Source organism: Zerene cesonia, unplaced genomic scaffold (assembly GCF_012273895.1).
Source record: "Zerene cesonia ecotype Mississippi unplaced genomic scaffold, Zerene_cesonia_1.1 Zces_u009, whole genome shotgun sequence".
Taxonomy (NCBI): domain Eukaryota; kingdom Metazoa; phylum Arthropoda; class Insecta; order Lepidoptera; family Pieridae; genus Zerene; species Zerene cesonia.
The window spans coordinates 1,074,740-1,096,954 of record NW_024045139.1 but is presented as its reverse complement, the minus strand read 5'-3'; the positions used below and the strand labels follow the sequence as shown (position 1 = coordinate 1,096,954).

At 34.4% G+C, this 22,215-nt stretch overlaps 1 protein-coding gene across 2 annotated transcripts in view; it reads right to left on the bottom strand.

Moving 5' to 3' along the window:
• The window catches only part of LOC119839201 (lachesin-like), a 103,725-nt gene that overhangs the window by 38,644 nt on the left and 42,866 nt on the right, over positions 1-22,215 (bottom strand). Inside the window, exon 2 of one of the 2 annotated variants that reach the window (XM_038365414.1) lies at positions 16,431-16,523. In XM_038365414.1, the coding sequence (XP_038221342.1) occupies positions 16,431-16,500 (70 nt within the window). In that variant the 5' untranslated portion in view covers positions 16,501-16,523. The remainder of the gene's footprint in view (positions 1-16,430; positions 16,524-22,215) is intronic. The other variant, XM_038365416.1, reaches the window with a different exon arrangement.

Below are 22,215 nucleotides of genomic sequence, written 5' to 3'. Positions count from 1 at the left end.
TGTAAAAACTTTTGTTTGTCGCTATTTCAATTCTCCTGAGTGGCAAGCAAAATAGCAACAAAGAAATTACTTAAAATTATAAATTTTCTTCACTCGCATCAGAATTGTACAGGCTTTTAAGATAATTGAAAAATCTAGTATTTATATTTTCTCAAAGAAAGAGTTTAGTACAAAATGAGCATGATTCGAACCGAGAATTCTCATATCAAATATGTATCATGGAATTTCTTAGGGCTTCGTCTCGAGTCTAGAGTCAAACCAATGATCATCGAGACCTGCATCATTTCTCCCAAGGAAGCGCGACGTTGGCGGTGCCTGTAACTACACTAAGACGAGCAAACAGCGCCATAATTGCAGCGTCGCTGTGCAAACTCTCTGTGAGCTTATAAAGCTCTACTGTGTTTTCTTTTGCTCATTTAGAGAGTATTTAACGAAGAGTTTAGGCGGTGTGCAGTTCATCTTTCGCTTTAGTTCTAAGATGAATTTAATTGTTCAACTGTTGCAACTTTAGCTTTTTAGCTGACATTATTTTTTTCTTCTTTCATTTGCGTTTAGCGGATAAAGAATTAGCAGTTCTTTTAATAATAATATAATTTTACGTAACAGTAATAGCTTTAAAATACAGTTGAACACGCTTTTGCGAAATATTAAAACACCGTTGAATAAGTAAAACATAATCGTTAGTGCGACTCGGCGAATATAAATTGAATAATAGCGAACAATGGATATGATTTATTAATGATAATAAATGGGCCGAGGGGGTCGCGGACGTATTTTAATCAGCTCCCGTGGCCCCTTCACTCAAGTGGCTAGACGGAACACAGTGGGGTTTTGGTCGGTAAGAATCCGACATAACCCACGGCTCCATCCCCGGGGGCCGTGGGTATCTATGCAAGATTTCCCCACTATAAAAAAAAAAAAAAAATGATAATAAATGGCATATAAAATTGGATAGAATATGCGTGTATTTCAATTACATATAATACATTAACCAAATAACTGTGCCCACGGGCTTACCAGAACTTCTGGGGAAATTTAACAAGCCCTTGTAACAAAGGTTACCTAAATAATGTAATATTGTGTTGCTCTTTTAGGTCATGAATGTATTTTGATGTAAACAATAATTGTTTGTTACTAAAATTCAATTGTACCACATCATCTGGGGACTAAATTTTTTACTCTAAACTCAGTTGTCTTCAAATCGTGATATTTAGACCAAATTTAAATGGAACGAAACGGGACGGACAAATGAAAACACATCATCAAAATTGGCATATAGTTTGTAGTCAATGAAATGAGATATAAGTCTTTCGTCATAATTAAAAAAAAATCGGTTGTCTGTGAAAACGGTTCTCTGACGATAGTTGAACGTGACAACCAATTATGCCTCTTTGTCGCTCGTTCCGCGCTCTCGCTCACACTTCAAGCCTTAAATGGATCGCCTCAGAGCGAGGTAACGCCGCATGAGTCATGACTTTTGGTGCGTGCAGCCGGCTCCATTGAGTTATAAAACGTTGTCACATCAATAAAACAAATATTTATTTTTACAGTCCATAAGCGGGCACAGTAATCAAATAGGATAAACCCATTAGCAAATCGCGTATCCGAGTACATAATATAAAAGTCAATCTCCTTCTGCCTCCACTCCGAGCCGAGTGTCTGAGCTCCACTCGGCGAGCTCGCTTGAAATTCACTTTCTTTCAATACAATAATCGCGGCAGATCCTTTAATATTCGCCGGCGAAGTGTTCTTTGTATTCATGACAATTACTCCGCAGTAATTGCTTATGAAAGTAGACCTCGCGAGAGGACCGGAGGGGCACTCACGCAGTCAACAGACTGCGCCGCGTTCGGAGCACTGCTTATACCCGATGTTTGTTACTACTTGTATTGAGGAAGTGTTATTGTTATGACGTATTTATTTTGTTTATTGTGGTATTGTATAATATTATATTTGGGAATACTTGTTCACGTTAATCAGATACTGAAGTGAAGTATGAAATAACAGACTCGTCCTATTGGTGTATTACTATTTTACAATTATCAAATTTCTTGCCGAGCTGATGCTAGATGTGATGTGCTTAAGTTTTTTTTTCTGTTTTATAGTTGTTAATAAGATATAACAACATTTTGTTTGGTATATACCTATGAGCAAGACCTTCTTGAAATTTAATTATTAAATCTTTACTAATTATCGACATTTAAGACTTAAAATAACCGTGAAGCAGGTAGTGTGATGATAACTCAAGTATATCAAGCATACAATATGAACGTGGTGGTAGCGGCGCGGGGCGTGGGGCGCGGGGCGTGGGGCGTGGGGCGCGGGACGCGGGGCGGGCGGAAGCATTGCTTTGATTTTCCGCCTGACCCGCTCCAGACCTGATATTTATTTACAGTGACCGCATTGAACCGCAATAATTTAACTATATTGTAAAAAGTTCAGCCTGTATCATTTTATACTTTGCTATGAATAATTCAGATTGGTTTCATATGCGTAAGTTATCAGTCGCTTTTTGTTTCCATTAAATATTGATAAATATGATAAAACTACGCTAATATGGCTACAGACTGCCGCTATTTAACAATGATAAATGAACAGACCCTTTTCATTACTTTGTAATAATTACTCGGGAAATTATTTTACAAGTTTTATGATGAAAATGCCTAATTTCATTCCTCTTATTTGATTTATAAAGTTTGATTGAGAGATTTCATCCTTACAATTAATCCTAACGATATGGACGCAATAAAAGCACAGGGTGATCATTAAACATATTTAAGTCGGATCTCAGGCGCGGTAACAAAACAAATTTCGGAAATCTTTTAATGAAGCTCTTTTTTTCAAAAATAATACAGTTCTTTATTATTTTAATTATCTTTATGCAGTATTAAGAGTACGTTTCCTTCAGGTGGTATTACGAAATTCCACGCTGCATAGAAAAAATGGATTTTAAAAAGGATAGAAGATAAATATAAGAAATGAATAATATAAGCTATTTCAACATACAGACTCGAAACCAATACTGACAAATAATAACATATATACACTGATATACAACGGTTTGATGGGTGGTGGCAGTGGATTATGTCGGATTTTTACCACCTAAAACCCCGCGGGAACTGTGGGAATATCTCGCAATCTAAATATTACACCATAACGCACATTACCGGCCAACGAAATTAGTAGACGAAACAATCCAAGGCGCTGGTAATGACATCTGTCACTTAGCACCCCGTCAACACTACTTAGCGCGGCTCGTACGCCAACTGCGGCGGACGTGCTCGGGAGCCTGTCGACATATCGGCGACTGAATTAGATAATGCATCTATATACCATTGATAAGACTTTAATCAAGAGAATTCTATGACGAAAACTCTAATAAAATAAGTGAGAAACGGCTACTAAAGCCGCGTCATAAAGGCACCCGCCTAACAGTGAAAGCTGTATTGGTTAATAACGGTGTTAAATCAATTTATGGGCTGATTTCGTAAAAATTCAATCAAAAGCTTTTGCATAATAGGTAAGAAAATTATGCCCTTATTCTAATACAATAACATTTAATTTAGATGGTTCGAGAGCTGAGAGAGAATATAAGGATTTCTTTTAATAGAACAGAACTGACGAATAACTTCGCCAAAGACAGATTTAGAGAGCATTTAAAAATAATGTAGAAAACCAGGACCAAAAAATGTCAGATTGGAAGACAAAGATAACATCCCTCACGGCCCCTTCTCACAAGCCGGTAATATTATGATTTATAAAACAATGAAGCGACACAACAAACGCTTTAACGGTTTAATAAAGTTTACAGGTGTGTTAAGCGTGCGCGCGGAATGAATGCAAGCTCGCATTGTGTGTTATTTGTTGTGCATTACAGAATAGCTTTGTCTTTGTGAGGACGATTGACCGCACGAAGCCGACCCGACGCTATGCGACATTTCATCAGTGCGATAATATGTGACGATAGGAATTTGTAATTCAAAACGTGCATTAATTTATTCGATTTAAGTCAAAAATATTAATTATAAATCTAATGCTAAGCAGAATTGTATAGCGACTGAAAGTACTATGGATGAGTTAACTCGTTCTATTTCCACTAAATTGAATATATATTTTTTAAACTCGTTGAACACTATTTTAATTGCGGACTGAATGTTGTTTCACTGCGTTAGCACATTTCACTATCTAGGGCCCAAAACTATAACATAAAATCGCTCTGTGGCAAAGTGAAAAACACAAAAGCAAACTGATATTCGTTTCATTTATATCGTTAGTAAAGAAAATCAGATTTCTAGATTTTGGTCGCGGACGACAAACTAACAAACTCACGTAGAGCGGCTCGACGGAACGCAGTGGGGTTTTAGTCGGTAACAATAATATTTTTTAATAGAAAAAGATTTTATAGGTAAATTGAGATAGATGATAGTATATTTCGGACTTTTTTCATTTGAAAATACAAATGAAGGAATTAACAAAGGCCATCACAATTGGTTCGAAAACGAGTAATGCATCTACGTGAAGTGCAAACAACAGAATTCGTGAATCGAAGTCTAAAAGAAGAAATCACACATTTAAATAAAATATAATAAATTGAGCTGTACAAATTTATGACGTCAGAGAAAATTGAAGAAAGTCGACTGAAAGGCAATAATTCTTGATGTGGAACCTCACAGAGACTGAATAATTTGCATGTCATAATATTGCGTGGTGAAGGACCGTTCCTTAGTTTCTAGACGTTAAAATACTTTAATTACATCTAAAACTGGAATTATCTTACATACAGTAATATTTTATATGTAAACATTTTTCCAAAGTAACATTATATTTCTTGAATAAAATTATCATTACAACGGCGTCGAATTCTAATATTCTTAGTGGAATGAAACAATATTAATATAATTCTACATCATGTTTGCGACGGTGTGATTAAACTGTCTCGTTAAACAAAAAATATGAAATTGTTCACTATAAAATCTGAAAGGTATTCAGTAAAATACATTGTATATCGTAATATTCGAGGCTTGCCTAAACTTTATATGTAAACAATTTATACAAAGGGTTCACGTGTATTTTATGAATATATTTTGCGAGTAAAGTTCGGGGGTCGCCCTCGCAATGTCATCTCGGCGGAGGCTTACTGGCGTTTTATCGGCCCTCGCAAACTGGCGCGGTCGCCAGCCGCTGTCCGATGCCCACGCCATCGAAAAACTATTCAAGGGCCCATTTACTTCTACATTGAAAACAATTTTATTTACAATAAAAAAAAATTGTTCAGGATTTTTTTCTCAATGATGAAAAAGCTTCACAATTTTAAATGAAAGTTGATTAGATGTTGTAATTGAACCAATTTATCGATGTCATAATATACAGTTTAAGGTAAAACTACAAACATTATGCTAACATGACTTTGTCCTGCACAATTTATATAATGGATTACACTTTATTTTATTATAATCTACGCCTTATTCTTCTGCTCAAAACTCAATATTTTTCTTATTATGACAAATTGGTATCGCATTACAAAATCACGTTATTTTTCAGAATCACAGTTCGAACACATTACAAAATGTTATGTGCTCCGTGACAAGGTGACATAGAAGTAGAAACGTTACAATTTAAATATTGGATACAATTATAACTTTGAGAGTACAGGAGTACAGGAGTACAGGAGTACAGGAGCCGTTAATTTGCGAATTTCGAGCTTCTGCGAGCACTTTCCAACACATTTGTAAATTAATTTTCAACTTTTTAAGCTCAACTTTTAACTCTATATTTTAGATGAATACACAAAGTACACTAGTAATCTCCTTAGCAAGAGATGGATACAGAGAAGATTACAACTAGCTTTCAAATATTGATTGGGGAAAAGGATGTCTTAAATTGTATATAATCAATGTTAATCATTCCTAATCCAAAATTCTCTTTGGTTACAGAAACCTAAAAACTGTTATTTGGATGTTGTATATACTCGAATCATTATTAATACGTTTTATGTGTATCAACGCAGGTGGAGCCGCGGGCCACGGATTGTACATAATAAGTTGTTACCATTACAGTATTACTTCAATTAAAACTTTATTGTTTGCAGCGGGTTGCATGACGTCACAGTCAATTATTAATAAGGAACTTACTATAAGTTTGGTTTACGATATAAATGGTGAAGATTGTGCGATATGTTCTTTAGCTCAAAGTGGATATGTTCGTTACGTTTTATAGTGAGGAGAGGAGGTTACGATTTTACATACTTATTATATAAAATCATTGCTACGGTTTCGCAAAATGATGCGGAAATTCGAATGCCGCCTCCTGATCGAATTTTTGGTTCTCTTTCAAAATTTCTCGTTTATGACGCACTGGCTGCGCTCCGCGGTTTCACCCGTGTAAGTCCATATCCCGTAGGAATATCGGGATAAAAAGTTGCCTATATGTTATTCCAGTTGTCAAATATCATTGCAATCAGTTCAGTACTTTTTGCGTGAAAGAGCAACAAACACACCCTGAGCCCTTATTTAAAAAAATAGGATACTGTAAATGTAAATAAATTGTAATGTTACATTACAAAAGTTAGGCTGTCAGTTTGAGCCCTAGCTTAAAACCTTAATTACCAAATATTGCTATGTTTTTCGGAATAAAATCTTGTTACTTATTACGTATTGCTTTCGCATTAATTATATAATAAAGGATTTGTTTGTTTTCATGGCTTCAATACAAATAAATGCTTGGCTTATTTTTTATATTTCCCTTTTAACATGAGTTCGTAGTCAATAAAAATATCCTTCTAACGTGTTAGCTATACAAACACATTCACAATGCATACTCAATATAGATTCTGAACCGATTAAGTATCCATAAGAAATAAGCATTTCTAATTCCCTCTCATCGATAACCAATCCCGCAGCGTGGTACGGGATATACGCGTATACACGAGCGTCGCATTTCATTACCGTTCGTAAAGAATTCCCTCATCCCATACGATTGGGGCCGTTTCTATCAAAGCTACAGATAATTGCAACTCTAACTTCCCCACGCAATTAAAAGTATAGCACGTGTAGTCTCCCTTGCGATACATTCCTACACACCCGTACTGACGTGGCCGACAGCTCGTCTGACTTTATATAAATCACACATTTGTCAAGTTACATACATAATTTATTATTCTTAATAGTAGTATATGAGTTAGTTATAGAATATAGTAGTAGTTGAGTGATAAGTAGTTATGAGTATTAGATGAGAAAATGTGAAGATTAACTTATTAAATTATATATATATATATATACCGTATATATATATATACCGAGATTACCGATTGTTGGCTTGTATATAATCTTTATATGTATAGTTTTAAAATTCATGTGAAATGTGTCTACTTTTTAGTGCAAATCGACAAATTGACTTATAACACAAGGATCATACGTAGCTTATAAACAAGTGTCACCAAACGCAATATTAATTAAACCTTTCCATAATTAAACGCTAAAAGCATTCAATTGCACGGTATTTGTTTGAAACCCCTTTAATGCCGATATAGATAATGAAGTGCACACTTTAGGCAGAGTCTGGGGCGCTGTTCCCGCATCGCCTAGCTGTCTCGGTCTGTAACAATATATGTATACAAGTGGAATGCGTAGCGTCAGCATTGTGCGTAATGGCTGCGTCAACGAGCCTTCCCTTGCTGTAATAATTGACTCGATCGTGGCCTGCGGTGACTGAGGCGAAGGGGCCGTTGCACTACACTTGGGAGTACAATTAAAATGAAGCTCTATGCATATTTGCATATTGCATACGTGCATATTATAGTTTTAGTTGTTTTCGTTCAAGATCACACGACGGCAAATTGCCGAAGCAACGATGATGAGTGATTTTGTATGATGATATGGAATTTGTTTAACAGATCTTGGCTCCTCTTTGCTTCTTTATCTATAGTTGTTTCTCTTTTTAATTAATTATAGCAGTATCTATAATGTTCCGCAAGTAATAGTAATATTAAATTGATGAATTCACTGCTGACGATATAATAAAAATAATAAAAGAGAAAGCTTAACGGCCCCTCTAGGATTACTAGTTTTTTATTATTTTTTTATACATTTACAGTGTTTGAAACTAAGCTATTACTTAAATATTATTTTTTTATGTCTGATTAAAATTTTATAAGGCTCCAAAATAAGATAAAACACTTATTTCGACGCTGATTTATCTGCTGGGTGATAATATGTCTGAAACATAACTCTTCTAAAACTTGTTAAATAAAGAGTATCTCTTAACGTTTATTGTGTTTTAAATTTATTGAACGTTGTTATTTCACAATGAATATAATACTTCTATTGTCTTTTATTTATATTTAAAATTGAAAAGTATTTTATTTTTGAACATCGTATCGCTGGCATAATATAAAAATATAATATTACAACCATTAGCGTTTGTAAGTTTATATGAATAACATATTTGAGTTTGATTTAAGGAGTGAATGACCAGACAGAGCTAAGACGAGTCAATAGGTATTGTTATAAAAGTATGTTTTCGTTCAATAATTTAATGTTATTTAGAAACTATCCCAGTGCAACTAGTAATGGCGTAACTTTTGCCTCTTATTTTTGACACATTTTTCCTACGGTTTTATTAGTCTTAGGAGTATATTCAGTGCTGCTGACTGGATTTTAGTTTCCATTTATGATGTTTACTATCCATTGTAGCGAACAGGCGGCAATAACAATAATATAAACGACACGAATCTCTTGTTATTATAACCTACACATATAGTCCCCTATTCATCCAACGTAAATTCAATAAATACGATGCAAAAGCAATAATCATTTCGGGTAGATGTAGTTAGCCTCCCTCACAGGCGGATATTGCCGTGAGCCGTATGCGTCAATCAATGCGCAATAACCTCTAATGTTCTGCATTATTCACGACCAAATTGAAATTTAGAGCGTTTACTGCGTCGCCAGCTGCGGTACTGCGTTTATTAGCGGACGTGTTTGGTTAGTCCCCGGTTATGAGTGAATTTTTAATGACAAATTTACTTTGTATGATTTTAAGCGTCATGTCGGTTAACAAGTTGTGATGTATTGAATAATTAAGAAAAAATTAAGGTAAACGATGGAAATTTGTGTAGTAATATTTACAATTTCATAAAAAAAATTGAATTTCAATCAGATTTATTATATTTAGATAGGTCAGTCTAGGTGAAAACAAAATGTATTCCTTAATTTTATGTTAAGACATAGTATGTCGAAGCCTTAACCTTAGATTTGGCTTCGACATACTAAGTAAGGTTAAGCTACGTACTGATACCTATATATTAGACATACATAATACTAGCTGCGCGCCGCGGTTCTACCCGCGTAAGTTTGTTGTATCCCGTAGGAATATCGGGATAAAAAGTTGCCTATGTTATTCCAGCTATCTACGTTCTAAATTACATTGCCATCGGTTCACTAGTTTTTGCGTGAAAGAGTAACAAACATACACACATCCTTACAAACACTCGCATTTATAATAGTAGTAGACGCTCGTCCCGGCTCGCCCGGATATAAAGATTCCTGTTTTATCCCAAGGTAGTATTTAATTGGGATAAAAAGTATTCTATCACTGAAGTCAACTCATACCCTGTATGAATACGAAATATCATCAAATCCGTTTAGTAGTTTCTGCGTGATTCAAACATCATCATCAACAATATTTGTGTGATTATATACGACATTAAGAGTTAATCAAGTATCTAAAACAAAAACATGCACAAAGCATTGATGTAGATCGCTTAGAGAAGTTTCCGCGGAGGCTTGGTAGGCAGATCCACAGCGCTTCAAGTTGTAAGTCGATAAGCTTTGCTCGCTCCGGCCTGTCGGTGTGGAGCGGCTGCGATCCACTCGGTTGGAGACTGTTTTTGTTGTTGCAAGTCGAAATTGTGATAACCAATATAAAAAATTACTTTGTTTATTAAATGTTGTTGACGGGTTATGTTAAACATGTAGGTATGGATTGAATTATTTTGTCATAATACGACACTAAAGGGTATTAAAACAAATATATAAATAATAGATATTGCTGTTATATTTCATATGTTATTAACTATATTGCATTCACGTAACTAGCGACATTCCGTCATTGCGAAATATTTAGAATTGTAATTCGTAAATTTTAAAATAACTAATAATGTAGTGATTCATGTAAAATTATCATACGGGAGCTGAATGAAAAATTTGTCTTTCTTCACCCTTAGGTTTTTCATATTGGGGCCAGGTAAGTCATACGCCAATATTGTTTATAACAACATGAACTGTCGTGATGTCTTTTTAGAATAGTGTCGAAATAATCATAATTACAAACAAGTCACTCCATTTAATAATAGCGATTAATAATTTTCTTTACAACTGGTTATATTACGAAACGTGGAGCACACGATTCTTTGTGAATCGTTCTATATCCATGCAAGCGCAGTAGGCGTGAGCTTTATCGAGTCTTCCGATCAATCCAAGTAAGTCGGCTGATCTGAAACTTATAAGTTGGCAGAGATAATCTCCTTGATGGAAAACGTGTTGGTTTTACGGCGACTCGTGCTCATGTGTGCCGGTTATTATTTTAGTTCATTATGTCAGGATTTGCTAGTCATGGAACCGTGCGGAAACTGCGCACGAGAGAGTACATAAGAAGTACATATGTGTAAGCCTTTTGTAATTATCGCTTGTGGAATTTGTTTTCATTTATTTTAAAGTCAAAACATTTAGTGTACAAATCAGAGATATACTTCTTTGTGTAACTAATACCTTCATCTGATGTCCCATAAACACCTATCGCATAGGTATACTGTCAAACCACAGCATGTAGCCTAATCATTGATTCAATATATTAGATATGAAAATATAATATGCAAGTATGAATAACATAAATATAATTCACTTTCTAACATTTCAACTCTATAAATCAAACAGTAAATCCACTATAAAATTATTCAGTCACATATCGCGCACACGAGCTTCTATTTGGTATAAATAGAAGTATTAGCTTAATGAAAATAATTCTGCTAATTAATTCAGCATGAAGGATGATGTTTGATGTGTCCTCCATTTTGCAAGACGTCTCCGAAGGGTGCAGTAAGGGGAGACGCGGCAGACACAAAGGGTTGGCAGAGCCGGCTGGAGGCAATCGCCCTTTGTTGCGCTCCCTTCCCCATCCAGCGTAATATCAAACCGCAATTTCGTGGTTTTCAGAGCAATTCGAGAGATTACAGACGCGTGCTTCGAGAACAATATGCGAATCTATGTAAACATTTTCATTGCTGACTGGAAATTTATAAAAAGGGAACGGTCTTGAACCGACTCTGTTTTCGCTTTGTTTTAGACTTGAATGAGTTATTTCTTCATTCGTGTGTGAGCTTAAACAATCCGAGTTGTGAAATTTTAAAATGTTTGTAAGGTTCTTTTAAATTATTGACGTTGCTTGCATATTCACACAAATAGTAATTATTATAGAGATGTTTTCGCAAAAGTAATACATTTTGATGAAATTGTTTAATATGTTGAATTGCATTTTAAACGATTCGTAAAGTAAATATGTGAGACACGTGGAACATTTATTGACATTCTTGTTGAATATATTTTGTTAATTGGACAATAGGGAAAACCAATAAGTTGTGGCGTAAGATGATGGCGGTTCACTTTTATTTATATAAAAAACGCGGGGAGCCCGAGCCACGTACGACATGTTGTTAGCAGCTTGGGACATTGTAGGGGCTGCCACGCACATACTTTAAAGTTTGTAGGTATTTTATATTATTGTATGTACACTCTATCGGATTAAAGAGTTGTAAGAACATACTCATGTTGGACAAATGGTAAGTACTACTTACGCTGGTAGACATTGTAAATCGTCGTTTCGTATTAACAATTTATTGTGGGAGTCGAGCACGCTTCGGCACGACTTGGGCCAGCTCGCACCGGGGAAGTACCACACCCCCACAGAAAAACGGCGTGAAATAGTGGCATGCCACTCTGTTTCGTACGGTGAGTGGGGGAGCCGGAGGCCCGTTTCCTTTTCCTCACCCGTCCCACTCCATTCCTTCTTTCCAGTCGTTAATCCTTTCCTTTTCCCTTACCCCATAAAAGCGGACAGCGCATTCACGGAGGTACTACCTTTGCGAATGTTTATGGGCGGTGGTGATCGCTCACCATCAGGCGAACCACCAGCTCAGCTGCCCGCTATGACATAAAAAAAAAAAAAATAGCAAGGGTCTGCGTTTTCATTATTACATTGTTATTGACTATTATTGATTTGTGTCAAGGGCGACATATTTCAGCTCTTACGACGTCTAATAGATAAATATATGAATAATAAAGGATTTGTGAAAAATGTACACACTCATTGAAAACACTTTATCGATTCCCAGGTGGCTTTGAGTAAAAATATGTTTATTTTATGAGAAATTTTGAAAGAATAGAAAAAATTTGATCACGAGGCAGGATTCGAACCTGCGTATCTTGCCTAACCTCATTTATAAAGCATTTCAATGCTATAAAACTAAAAATTAAATGTTTATTTTACCTCAATAATGCGTGAACAAACTAGTGGGAATTAACACTTTCCGTAATCTTTAAAAATATTTGCTATATAAAATCCACGAAATATAAAATAAAACAAAGGAAAAAAAAATCATTAGTGCTATACCTGCCTAATTCCGAGACACATTAATTTTATGTTGGTAATATTAAAACATGACATACACTTCGTTTTACTAAGAATTAATTTGTAAATATAACAACGGACATTTAACTAAACACTGAGCGATAATTAGCTAAAGGTCAGACAGTAAATTAGTGAAATAGAGTAATTTCAACGTGAAGTGTCGCCCACGAACCTGGACTCGATAAATAACAATAGCGCCTGCTCCGAGCGACATAATGTGGACCACTCACGATATACACTTGTATAATTTGATTTAGCATTACTGAAATACCGTCTCTTAATAAATACATGTACTCCGAAATAGCGAGGGAAATACTTGCTGTTGCTTTGGAAAATTAATAAACAAAATGTTAACATTCCAGTTTGCTCTTTTAAATGGAATTCGAAAGCTTAAATATTAAGAAAATTATTTATTGTAAATTACAGTTACATTTTAAACTTAAGTTCATACGAATGACAAAATGTGTCTGGCATTCATAATGCGCGAGTTTAGATTAGACCTATAGTGTTATTTTGTGTTACACTCCAATAAAAAAGAACCAATCGTTTCGTGTTGTCACTATTTCAAAGTCGTTACTTATTTTGAGACCAAGATCAAAAGGAATGAAAAATGACAGAAGAGATCAAAGTCCAACACAATTACTCTGAGGACGTCTTAACTGCGTCAAGCAACTCGGTCTCCCGTTTATTTTTACTTCTAGATCTTAACTCCACAATGCTAATTATATTATCTGGACGTTTCGAGAACTTTCTAGCGGTTGTGTCGAGGACTAACGGTACATTTCTCATTTTACGGTTACGGTGAGAGCTTATTCAAATGCTAGTTTTATAAATATTTGTTTGGAATTTTGCAAGCATTTAAACTGTTGAAGCTCTTTTATATCGGGAATGCGAAAGTGAGTTACAAAGCTCAATTGAAAAACTACTAAAAATATTCGGCGAACATTAAGTCTAACTTTTTCAAATATATGCCCGAATTTAAAAAGGTTTTAACAGATGTTTAAGAATCAAGTAATAAATGCATAGAGAATTTTTATAGGCTTCGTTTGATGTATTACACGGCCGACAATGTTAATTTAATCCCACGCCTTGGACACTGGAGATATTATAATACCGCAAGCAATACTATAATCTATTTAATTAACAGTATTGTTTATAATCCCATGTATTGCATCATTAGTTACTACAAGTCACGGCCGCATGGCAGTGAGCAACGTACATTGTTCAATGCGTGGATTGTGGGCCATACAGGCATGTGATGCGATTACTTCGCCTGTTGAATCAGCAGTATACATTATACTGTGTAACTATACGACAATATAATATCATTGTGTGTAGGAGGGAATACATCTATGACTTATTAGCATTATACGTCAATATTATACAGAGTTCTATACTAGATTTTTATTTACAATGTTCAAGTTGCCTTGTTTGAAATAAATGTTTATTATACTTTTTTTTTTTTAATACATCGCCAAATACAGAATATTATCTGAAAAAAAGAAAAGATACGCGAGAACGATGTTTACTAAACCGCGTAGTTCATTGCTCAAGTTCTACAAATATATAAGAAATAGAAAGACAACAAAATGAATAAGTAATTATATAAAATATAAAAATAGAGGCGGTCGTTAGCGCGGGGTGGATTCATTTCAGTGGATTGTTATATAATAGTGGCTCGGAGCGCAGTTATGGCAGACCATTAGACCCAAGATTGATCGGCTAGGATCGTGTAATTCATGCTTAAATAAAGATTTAATATTCGTGGTTGAAGGAACTCGATAAGGTCAATTTTAAAGACATAATGTCGCAGGACGGAACGGCCATGTCAGACAGTCTTTAAGACACATCTTAATGTCAGTTATGAACAATTTAATATAAAAAATTTATGAGGAATTCATGAGGAATGTTCATAATTCTTCTTCAACAGTTATGAAATATATTAATAAGAAATTACGAATATTAGGGTCGCTGGATTCAAGATAAAATATTCGCTGTACATTTATATATTATACTTAACTGTATTTTTTCCATCTTAGACTCGAAACAACTCTATAGCTAATCAGTTAAAGGTTTTATGGAGCTAACAATTACATAAAAAATAATTTAGTCAAACAATCGTCCCAGGGTTCAGTGAGATTTATAGTTTTTTATAATTAATATTTATTTAAACAATGTGATGCATCACATTGTTATAAATAATATTTAATTAATAAAGAGAGAGAAACCTTTTATATTATTGTGTCTACTACGTTCAATCATAATATCCAATTGCTTGATTAATTAATGCAGCCATAAAATGCAATATAACCGAACCCGAGAGACAATAAAAACAAAGGATGTAATACAAAGCAGACGAAACATAGAACACGGTGAAAACGAAACGCCCCGGATTGAAAAATCTCTTAATTTCTATTAAAAAAGCGTTCAAAAGGTCACAAGTTCTTTGTGTAGCGACGTTCGTCCCAATGAATATCGGTTTAATTCGAGATCAAAAGACTTATGCTTCCCGCCCGCCTGTATTCGCTCACCGGCTAATTCGCTCGCCGCTCGCTCGCTCGCCGCTCACTCAGTCGTCGCTCACTCGGCCGCGGCTCGCTTCACTTCAAAATAGAAGAATAAATCCCGACTCACCGGTTCGCGATACTATCTAGCGATAAAAGATTTGTATCGGGCGCTCTGTTTCAGAAAGGGCGCAACTGGCATTACCGCTGCGATGATAAAAACTACTCGCAGATTTTTCGCGTTCCTAGCTTCGCTTTGTACGTTATGTTCCGTGAAGATTCATCTCCTAGCTGTGAATCTTTTAGCTTTACTTTTAATGAAGATGCTAAGTAGTTTACGTGAAAATTTGCATTCGTGCTGTTGGCAGGAATATGAATGCATTTACTAAGAAACTTATGATGCTTATGTATTTACGAAGTGTATGCGTCACATTCTTATATAGAGCTTTCCGCCCACGGCTTGGCTTGCGTGGACTATAATCTTGTACTTCGTGGATTGGCAGTTTGACATTTATTACGACTTTATATGTGAACCTATATCTCGCCAACTAGTTATTATATCAAAATCTATTTAGAAAACGATGTAAAAATATACTTTAATAACTTTATCGCACTATTCATGTATTACTAGCTATATACAAGTTTGACAGTCTGCCCAGCGCTTTTCATCTAATTAAAGCACATACAAACATACCAATGGAGAAAATAACTAATTATTAATTAAATAATAACATTATTTGTGGTGAATAAAACATTTTACCGGCAGCATTTTAGAATTCTGTTCTGTACCGTGTAACAACCAATAAATTAAGAGTTTTGATTAATTTATTTTCTTATAATTTTTCCATAAACATATTCGTTCATCTCTATCCACTATCTGAATTATTTATTTTCAAATGACCATCTTGTTAAAATAACATGTCAGGACATTTTTGATTCAACTAAAATGTATTAGAGTCTTAAATTTTCAGGTGTCCCGATATTCTCAATGGCACGTGTTTGCGCAAATACTAGGTTATTCTCTGAAGGCAACAGGAGCGGCCGGCACAATCGAGGACAGGTCTTCAATGAATATCCTTTGTAATGTTGCTAGCCTGGTATGTTTTCCTCCTTGTTGCGCGATATTACTCGTGATTGTTTGTAACAGGTTGAGATTTTCAGACTTTTTAATATACTATTTTTGTTTTCTATTAAGCCATTCTTTTGTATCGCTGTGTATTTATTATGATTGTTAGGAAGGCTTACCTTTGATGAGATGCGCGGCGAGCACGAGGGCGGCGGTGAGCGCGTGCCGCCGCCACGCGCATGCGTACATCGCGCCCGCCCCGCGCGCCTGCGCTGCAACAAACATACACCGGATATCAGTTTTACAAACTTTGAAGTTGAATTGTGACACGTTATATTCTAATAAACATACAATAATAACAAAGTCGGTTTTATGATTAGTTCTGAAGTCAGTTTGTTAACCTATATCGTAAAAGAATTATTTCAAACGTTGTACACTTATCAAGGATCGGTTATAATACAATAATATTATGAATTGCTAGGATTAAAATACAATTTCCTTATTTATACTCGGTATAAGAGCAAGCGAGGCCACTTAGTTGATACCACCAACCACGCTTCAATAGTTTTGAGTATTATAAACTATACTTATTTAATTGCAATTATTGATTCCTTTGGCATCATTAATTCATCTATATATTACTATTTTGTCGTGTCTCATATTAGTTAAGTGCTATACATTGAGAAATGACATCCATTAGGTTATTATTAATTAGCACAAACATTTTCATTCGAGCATACAAAGGTCTGTTTATGTATTTGCAAACCATTGCATGTTCAGTTAATTAACGAATGAATACAGAATTTTCTCTTCTTGTTCTTGTTTAAGTCCTTTAATCTTACACAAGTTTTGTTTACCTGTCATTCTGGGAATAACAATATCAATTGATTGCTGTATTATTGCTGAACATACGCGAACAAATACAGGTGGCATGCAGCACGGGCGGTGGCGTGTGCGGATCAATTAGGGCGTCATTAGGGGCGGAAATCGGCGCCCACCGCGCCCACTGATGCACCGCTGTGGCCAGCACTGATTGTAAACTTTATGCGTTAACAACACATGATGCATACAATACCTGATGTTTAGGAACCATTGCTTGGGTGGAAACGTGGTTTACGCGTGTATGTGTTCTTTTCTTAGAGGAATAGTAATAGAAATAGCGTAATACACATAAATAACATTTTGCTGCGACTTCAATGTAAAGAACATAGAGATAGTAATTATATTAGCAAACTGTCAGTATGCTGTCTGAGGCTCTTTTAAATTTAAATTGCTTTTCTTATACCATCAATGTCACAGAAGCTAAATAAATGCAATTACTTATCTTGTACAACAGTAATAAGTGAAATAAGCATTGCAAGGTAACAAGAGAACTGAATCAAAAACTTTTAGCTGCAAAACAAAGTTAGCTCAACAGAGGCACAGGAATACTGTAGATTTTGTTCAACTATTGCAAATTAAAAAAAATCTTTACTATCTTATCTACTTTAAGGAGGGTGGTTTTCTTTTTGAAAAACATTAGAACATTAACGTGAAGTTTCTTTGACAATCAAATGAAATGCTCCACTCGCTCCACGTATTTATAAAATTTCCCAGCATAAGTAAGGTTTCACAAAACTGTTTCTTCTGCACATGTAAGTGATTTCCGCCGTCCGTTAGTAATTAATATCTCGTATATTATAATTTATATGTTGAGCTCGTCCAAATACCGGGTCCTTTTAACCTGACAGACTGAAATTGATTACCCTTGTCGCTACTGAGAAGATATGTACTAATAATACACTATTTATCCCTTGAACTTAATACAATAAAATGCTAGTATGTATTGCTATATACCTATAAGGGGTATTTTAAATGAAATCTTATATTGAGTACATAAAATATATAGGATAAAATACAAAGATATACAACAGAAAAAAGCAAATAATTATAAAACATAATTTTATGATTTTTGATCACAATTATTTGTTATTATTTTTTACATACCTTGGTACCTATTAGAAAAAAGAACTATTTAATAATCTATTATTACAGATACGTAAAAGAATATACAAAATCAAGGTTACGTTCCACTAGGCTATATAGAGTACCAAAAATAAAACTCAATATTTTATCGATTAGGTATAATGATATTTCCGTACACCGTTTCTCTCTCTCGCTCTCTCTCTATGTATAGTTAAGCTTTAACTCTCTCTGTCAATCTTTTTACATCTTCATAAATAAATATGATATTTTATAACGCTTTATTGTTATTTTAATTGGTGCGGTAAAAGGTTCTAAATTAATAACTTATTTTTTAGTATACTTCTTGGATATTTACAGCGGGATTTCAAAATTACTGTAGTTTCCAAAAGGCGTATTTTTTAACACTTTGTGGACGAAATTGTTCTGAGAAATTGAAATACAATCTTTAAGAGATCGAATAGCAATATTGTGTAAACATTTCTGAGAAAAGCTAGATCAAAGACTCATCCCCGTCGAGCTCCCGTAAGAATCGAAACATTACAATTTCTGTCGGTTGCGATTTGTTATTTTACTATTATTAGTCGGTTAAGGAACTTTTGAAATCGGTCGAGTGTTTTTGAGGTAAATCGTAACAAACCAACAATAACAATCATTTTTAACAAAAACTTAGCCATGTCATCGTCAGTATTAGTCCAAATTTAAATTCGACCACATGGCAGGCAGCTTTCAAAAAAATAAAGAATCACCAAACACAAAAAAATTACTATAGAATTATAGGCTCCTACTTTTTTAGAGATAGTTAAAATATTTCCTATTTAGAATATGAGCAGAGATGAAACAATGTAATGTTTAACCGATGTATTGAATAAGCACACGTCATTGAGCAAGATATATAACTTGTCCATTTGCTAGCTAATAAACAGAGCTATGTATCAAATCCTTTATGCCGTTTTTCATTCTCTATAAAATAATTTTGTTATGCTCAAGTGGAAAATTACATACTGACGTTGTTTATACCACCGTGTTATTTGTATTAATATATTAAATAGGGTGAAATATTGTTTAAATTATACAATTTTCTATATTTATGCATTTAGTTATTATTCTATGTTAACTAATAAATATAATTTTAATATATAGAGCAGATAGATTATAATAGAAAAATAGAATCCTTTTCTTTTGCTAAGACAGTAAAAACGGTAATAGATTACAGAAATGTCTTGTAAAACTATCAACAACACTAAGGAGCGTCTTATCAGTGGCAATAAACGATTCTATCGAAGTATCAGCAAGCTACTGTGATACCGAGGAGCTCGAATGGGTCGTTTGTCACGTGCCAGCGATTCGGTCACACGTTAGTTCGATAGCATTTGGCCGACCATTTTGTTTTACTTGTCGTGTCGGAACAGCGACAGTTAGAAGGCTTATTGGTTAGGACTATTGGACACGTGTTAGATATAGATCGAAATACAATTAATCACACAGATTCTGCAAATGAATTTCTCTCATATTGATGTTGCACCTTAAACCTTTAAAATATCTCAAGTGTTATGTAGCATATATCCTTGGAAAACTGTGTTAAAATATTGTTGTAAATGAAAATAAGAACATTAACAGCAGATCAATAAATCAAATCTATTGTAGATGTGTTAATCGTTCCCAAGTAGCAAGACGCTCCCTATGAAGTAGTGACATTGAATGTAGGTTAAAGTATGAATTGAAGTGAGGCCTCCAAAACGAATACAACACGACTCTATAACGACTCATATTTAGCATTTGCTAGATTACAATTCACTTCACCTGGTAGTTTTGAATAAAAAATGAGGCGATACGAATCTGTTATGTAAAGCAGTTACGGCTTGTACGGGCTAATACAATATGGTAATGCGGCGCCATGAAAACTTTCCGTGGCCGAATATCAGCGTATCTGTATAATGGCAGGTTATTTATTCCGACTTGTTTGGAAACACGAAAAATTGTCAGGTTATTATGTAAGTTATTGGGGGTATTAATCAGACAAAGCAGCGAGCACGACCGTTTCAGTGTAAGGTAATGTTCGAAACATGTCTAGTTATCAATTTTAGTAAATGCTCACATTCGTTTGAAATATCACCGGGTACATAATATATGAGCAGTCTTTAATTTTCGATAGTCTAGCAGCTCGCCCCAGTTTTTAGTTCTGGGACCTTGTTTATCAGCTGCAATAAATAATAAATAAGCTCTTTTTCATTCATCGAAAAGTACGTGAATATTTGTTACTGTTTGATGAGACAGGATTCAAAAGTGACCAACTCTTTTACCAGGAGAGAATTTCAAGATCCAATTTAGAAAATTTCTTGTTATCATACATAGAGACAGAATTAACTATTACAAATTGTATACGAAAAATACATTATTTTCTATAAATAAACAGTATTTTTGTATATTTCCGGTCATATCTCCTCTATTAGATTTACTCATACCGGTGGCTCAGTAATTAAACAATAAAACTGAAGGCAGGGTCACCCAGCCGTAGCCCGGCCATAAAAACCGCTCATCTAAGAAGATATGCCGTTCTGGCTCTGCTAGCACGCGTATGAACAAGTAAACCGTGTTGCTTCGCTTGGCGTATTTTGAGCTAAGCTTGCATGTACCTAAAATTTATGTTACATGTGAACTTTATTAGGCTTTTAGCTAAATTATTTGTATCGCTATAACAATGCTGTTACTTTTTAGGGTTTTATTTTTACATTTATTAAATTTACTCGTAATTCTAATAGTAGTTTTATTTTTTAATAAAATCGTTCAAAATTAATTTATAAACAGATTATTTGTAGTAATATGACGTATGCAAAACAATACCGAAGATATGCGGCCTTCATCACAAATTTATTGAGATATTTACCCGAGTATTTATTCCAATTTTCCAGCCATCTACGTACAAAATTTCATTGCAAATGGTTCAGTAGGTTTTGCGTGAAAGAGCAACAAACACACACACATCCTTACAAACTTACGCATTTATAATATTAGTAGGATTATAATCAATTCATATCATCATATATATTTAAGTTAAATCAGTTTATCGTTATTTTCCATATTATATAAAATGTGTCAATTAATCAACAAATCATCAAGTATAATCAGTTTAAAGAAATGTGATAATTTTTATGACAAGATTATTATCACACAGAAGTAACAATAAACGATTTATGGTAGCATAAAGTTAGGACATAAAAAAGACCTGATTTCGTTGCCAAATAAACCTAGGTAATTCTAGAAACGAGTACTTATCACAAAACACGAAAAGTCAGGTTACAGTCATTTGTCGTTTACACGAATCTTTCTTGCAGTAGTATGTAAGCTAAGGTCGTGAATATATAAGTAATTAAACGTTTTTACAACTCAACACAAATGTATGCTAATGGAAGTGTGAGCACACATTTGGATGTAATGAAGTGGTTAAATTTACCACAAAAACTTATTCAATGTGGCTTTTATTTCAATGTAACGTATTTATAATGAGTTAATCTTGAATTAAAATAGTCGAAAAGAAATAAGTTTTTCAATATGAAACATAAATGTGTTTTATCATGAATATTTGCACTTGTTAGCCTTAACTAAGCGAAAAATTATTTTTAATTATTATAGTAAGATCTCGTTAATCAAAGTCTGTGTTTATTAATAGTTCGGAGGTTGAAACGAGATAAATTTAAATATTCCACTTAACTCAAATATAGGGAAGTGGAGCAGGAAGCTGTCACTAAAATTATGTTTAGTTCGTTACAACAGAACCGTGGCTATTGTGCGTTGGAACTGGGTCGTTGTATCTTGGAAACTTTATATGGGCTCTTATTTAAGGAATCCAACTAAATCACAACATGTTACTATTAATATTCTAATTGTAAGCGCTGAATGTTCGTAAAACTGAAATGTTACTATAATGTACGTCTGTAAAGCTAGAAAGGTCAAGTCGGCAGAATCACTCGAATTATATCTCAAAATTTAGTGCTCATTTAG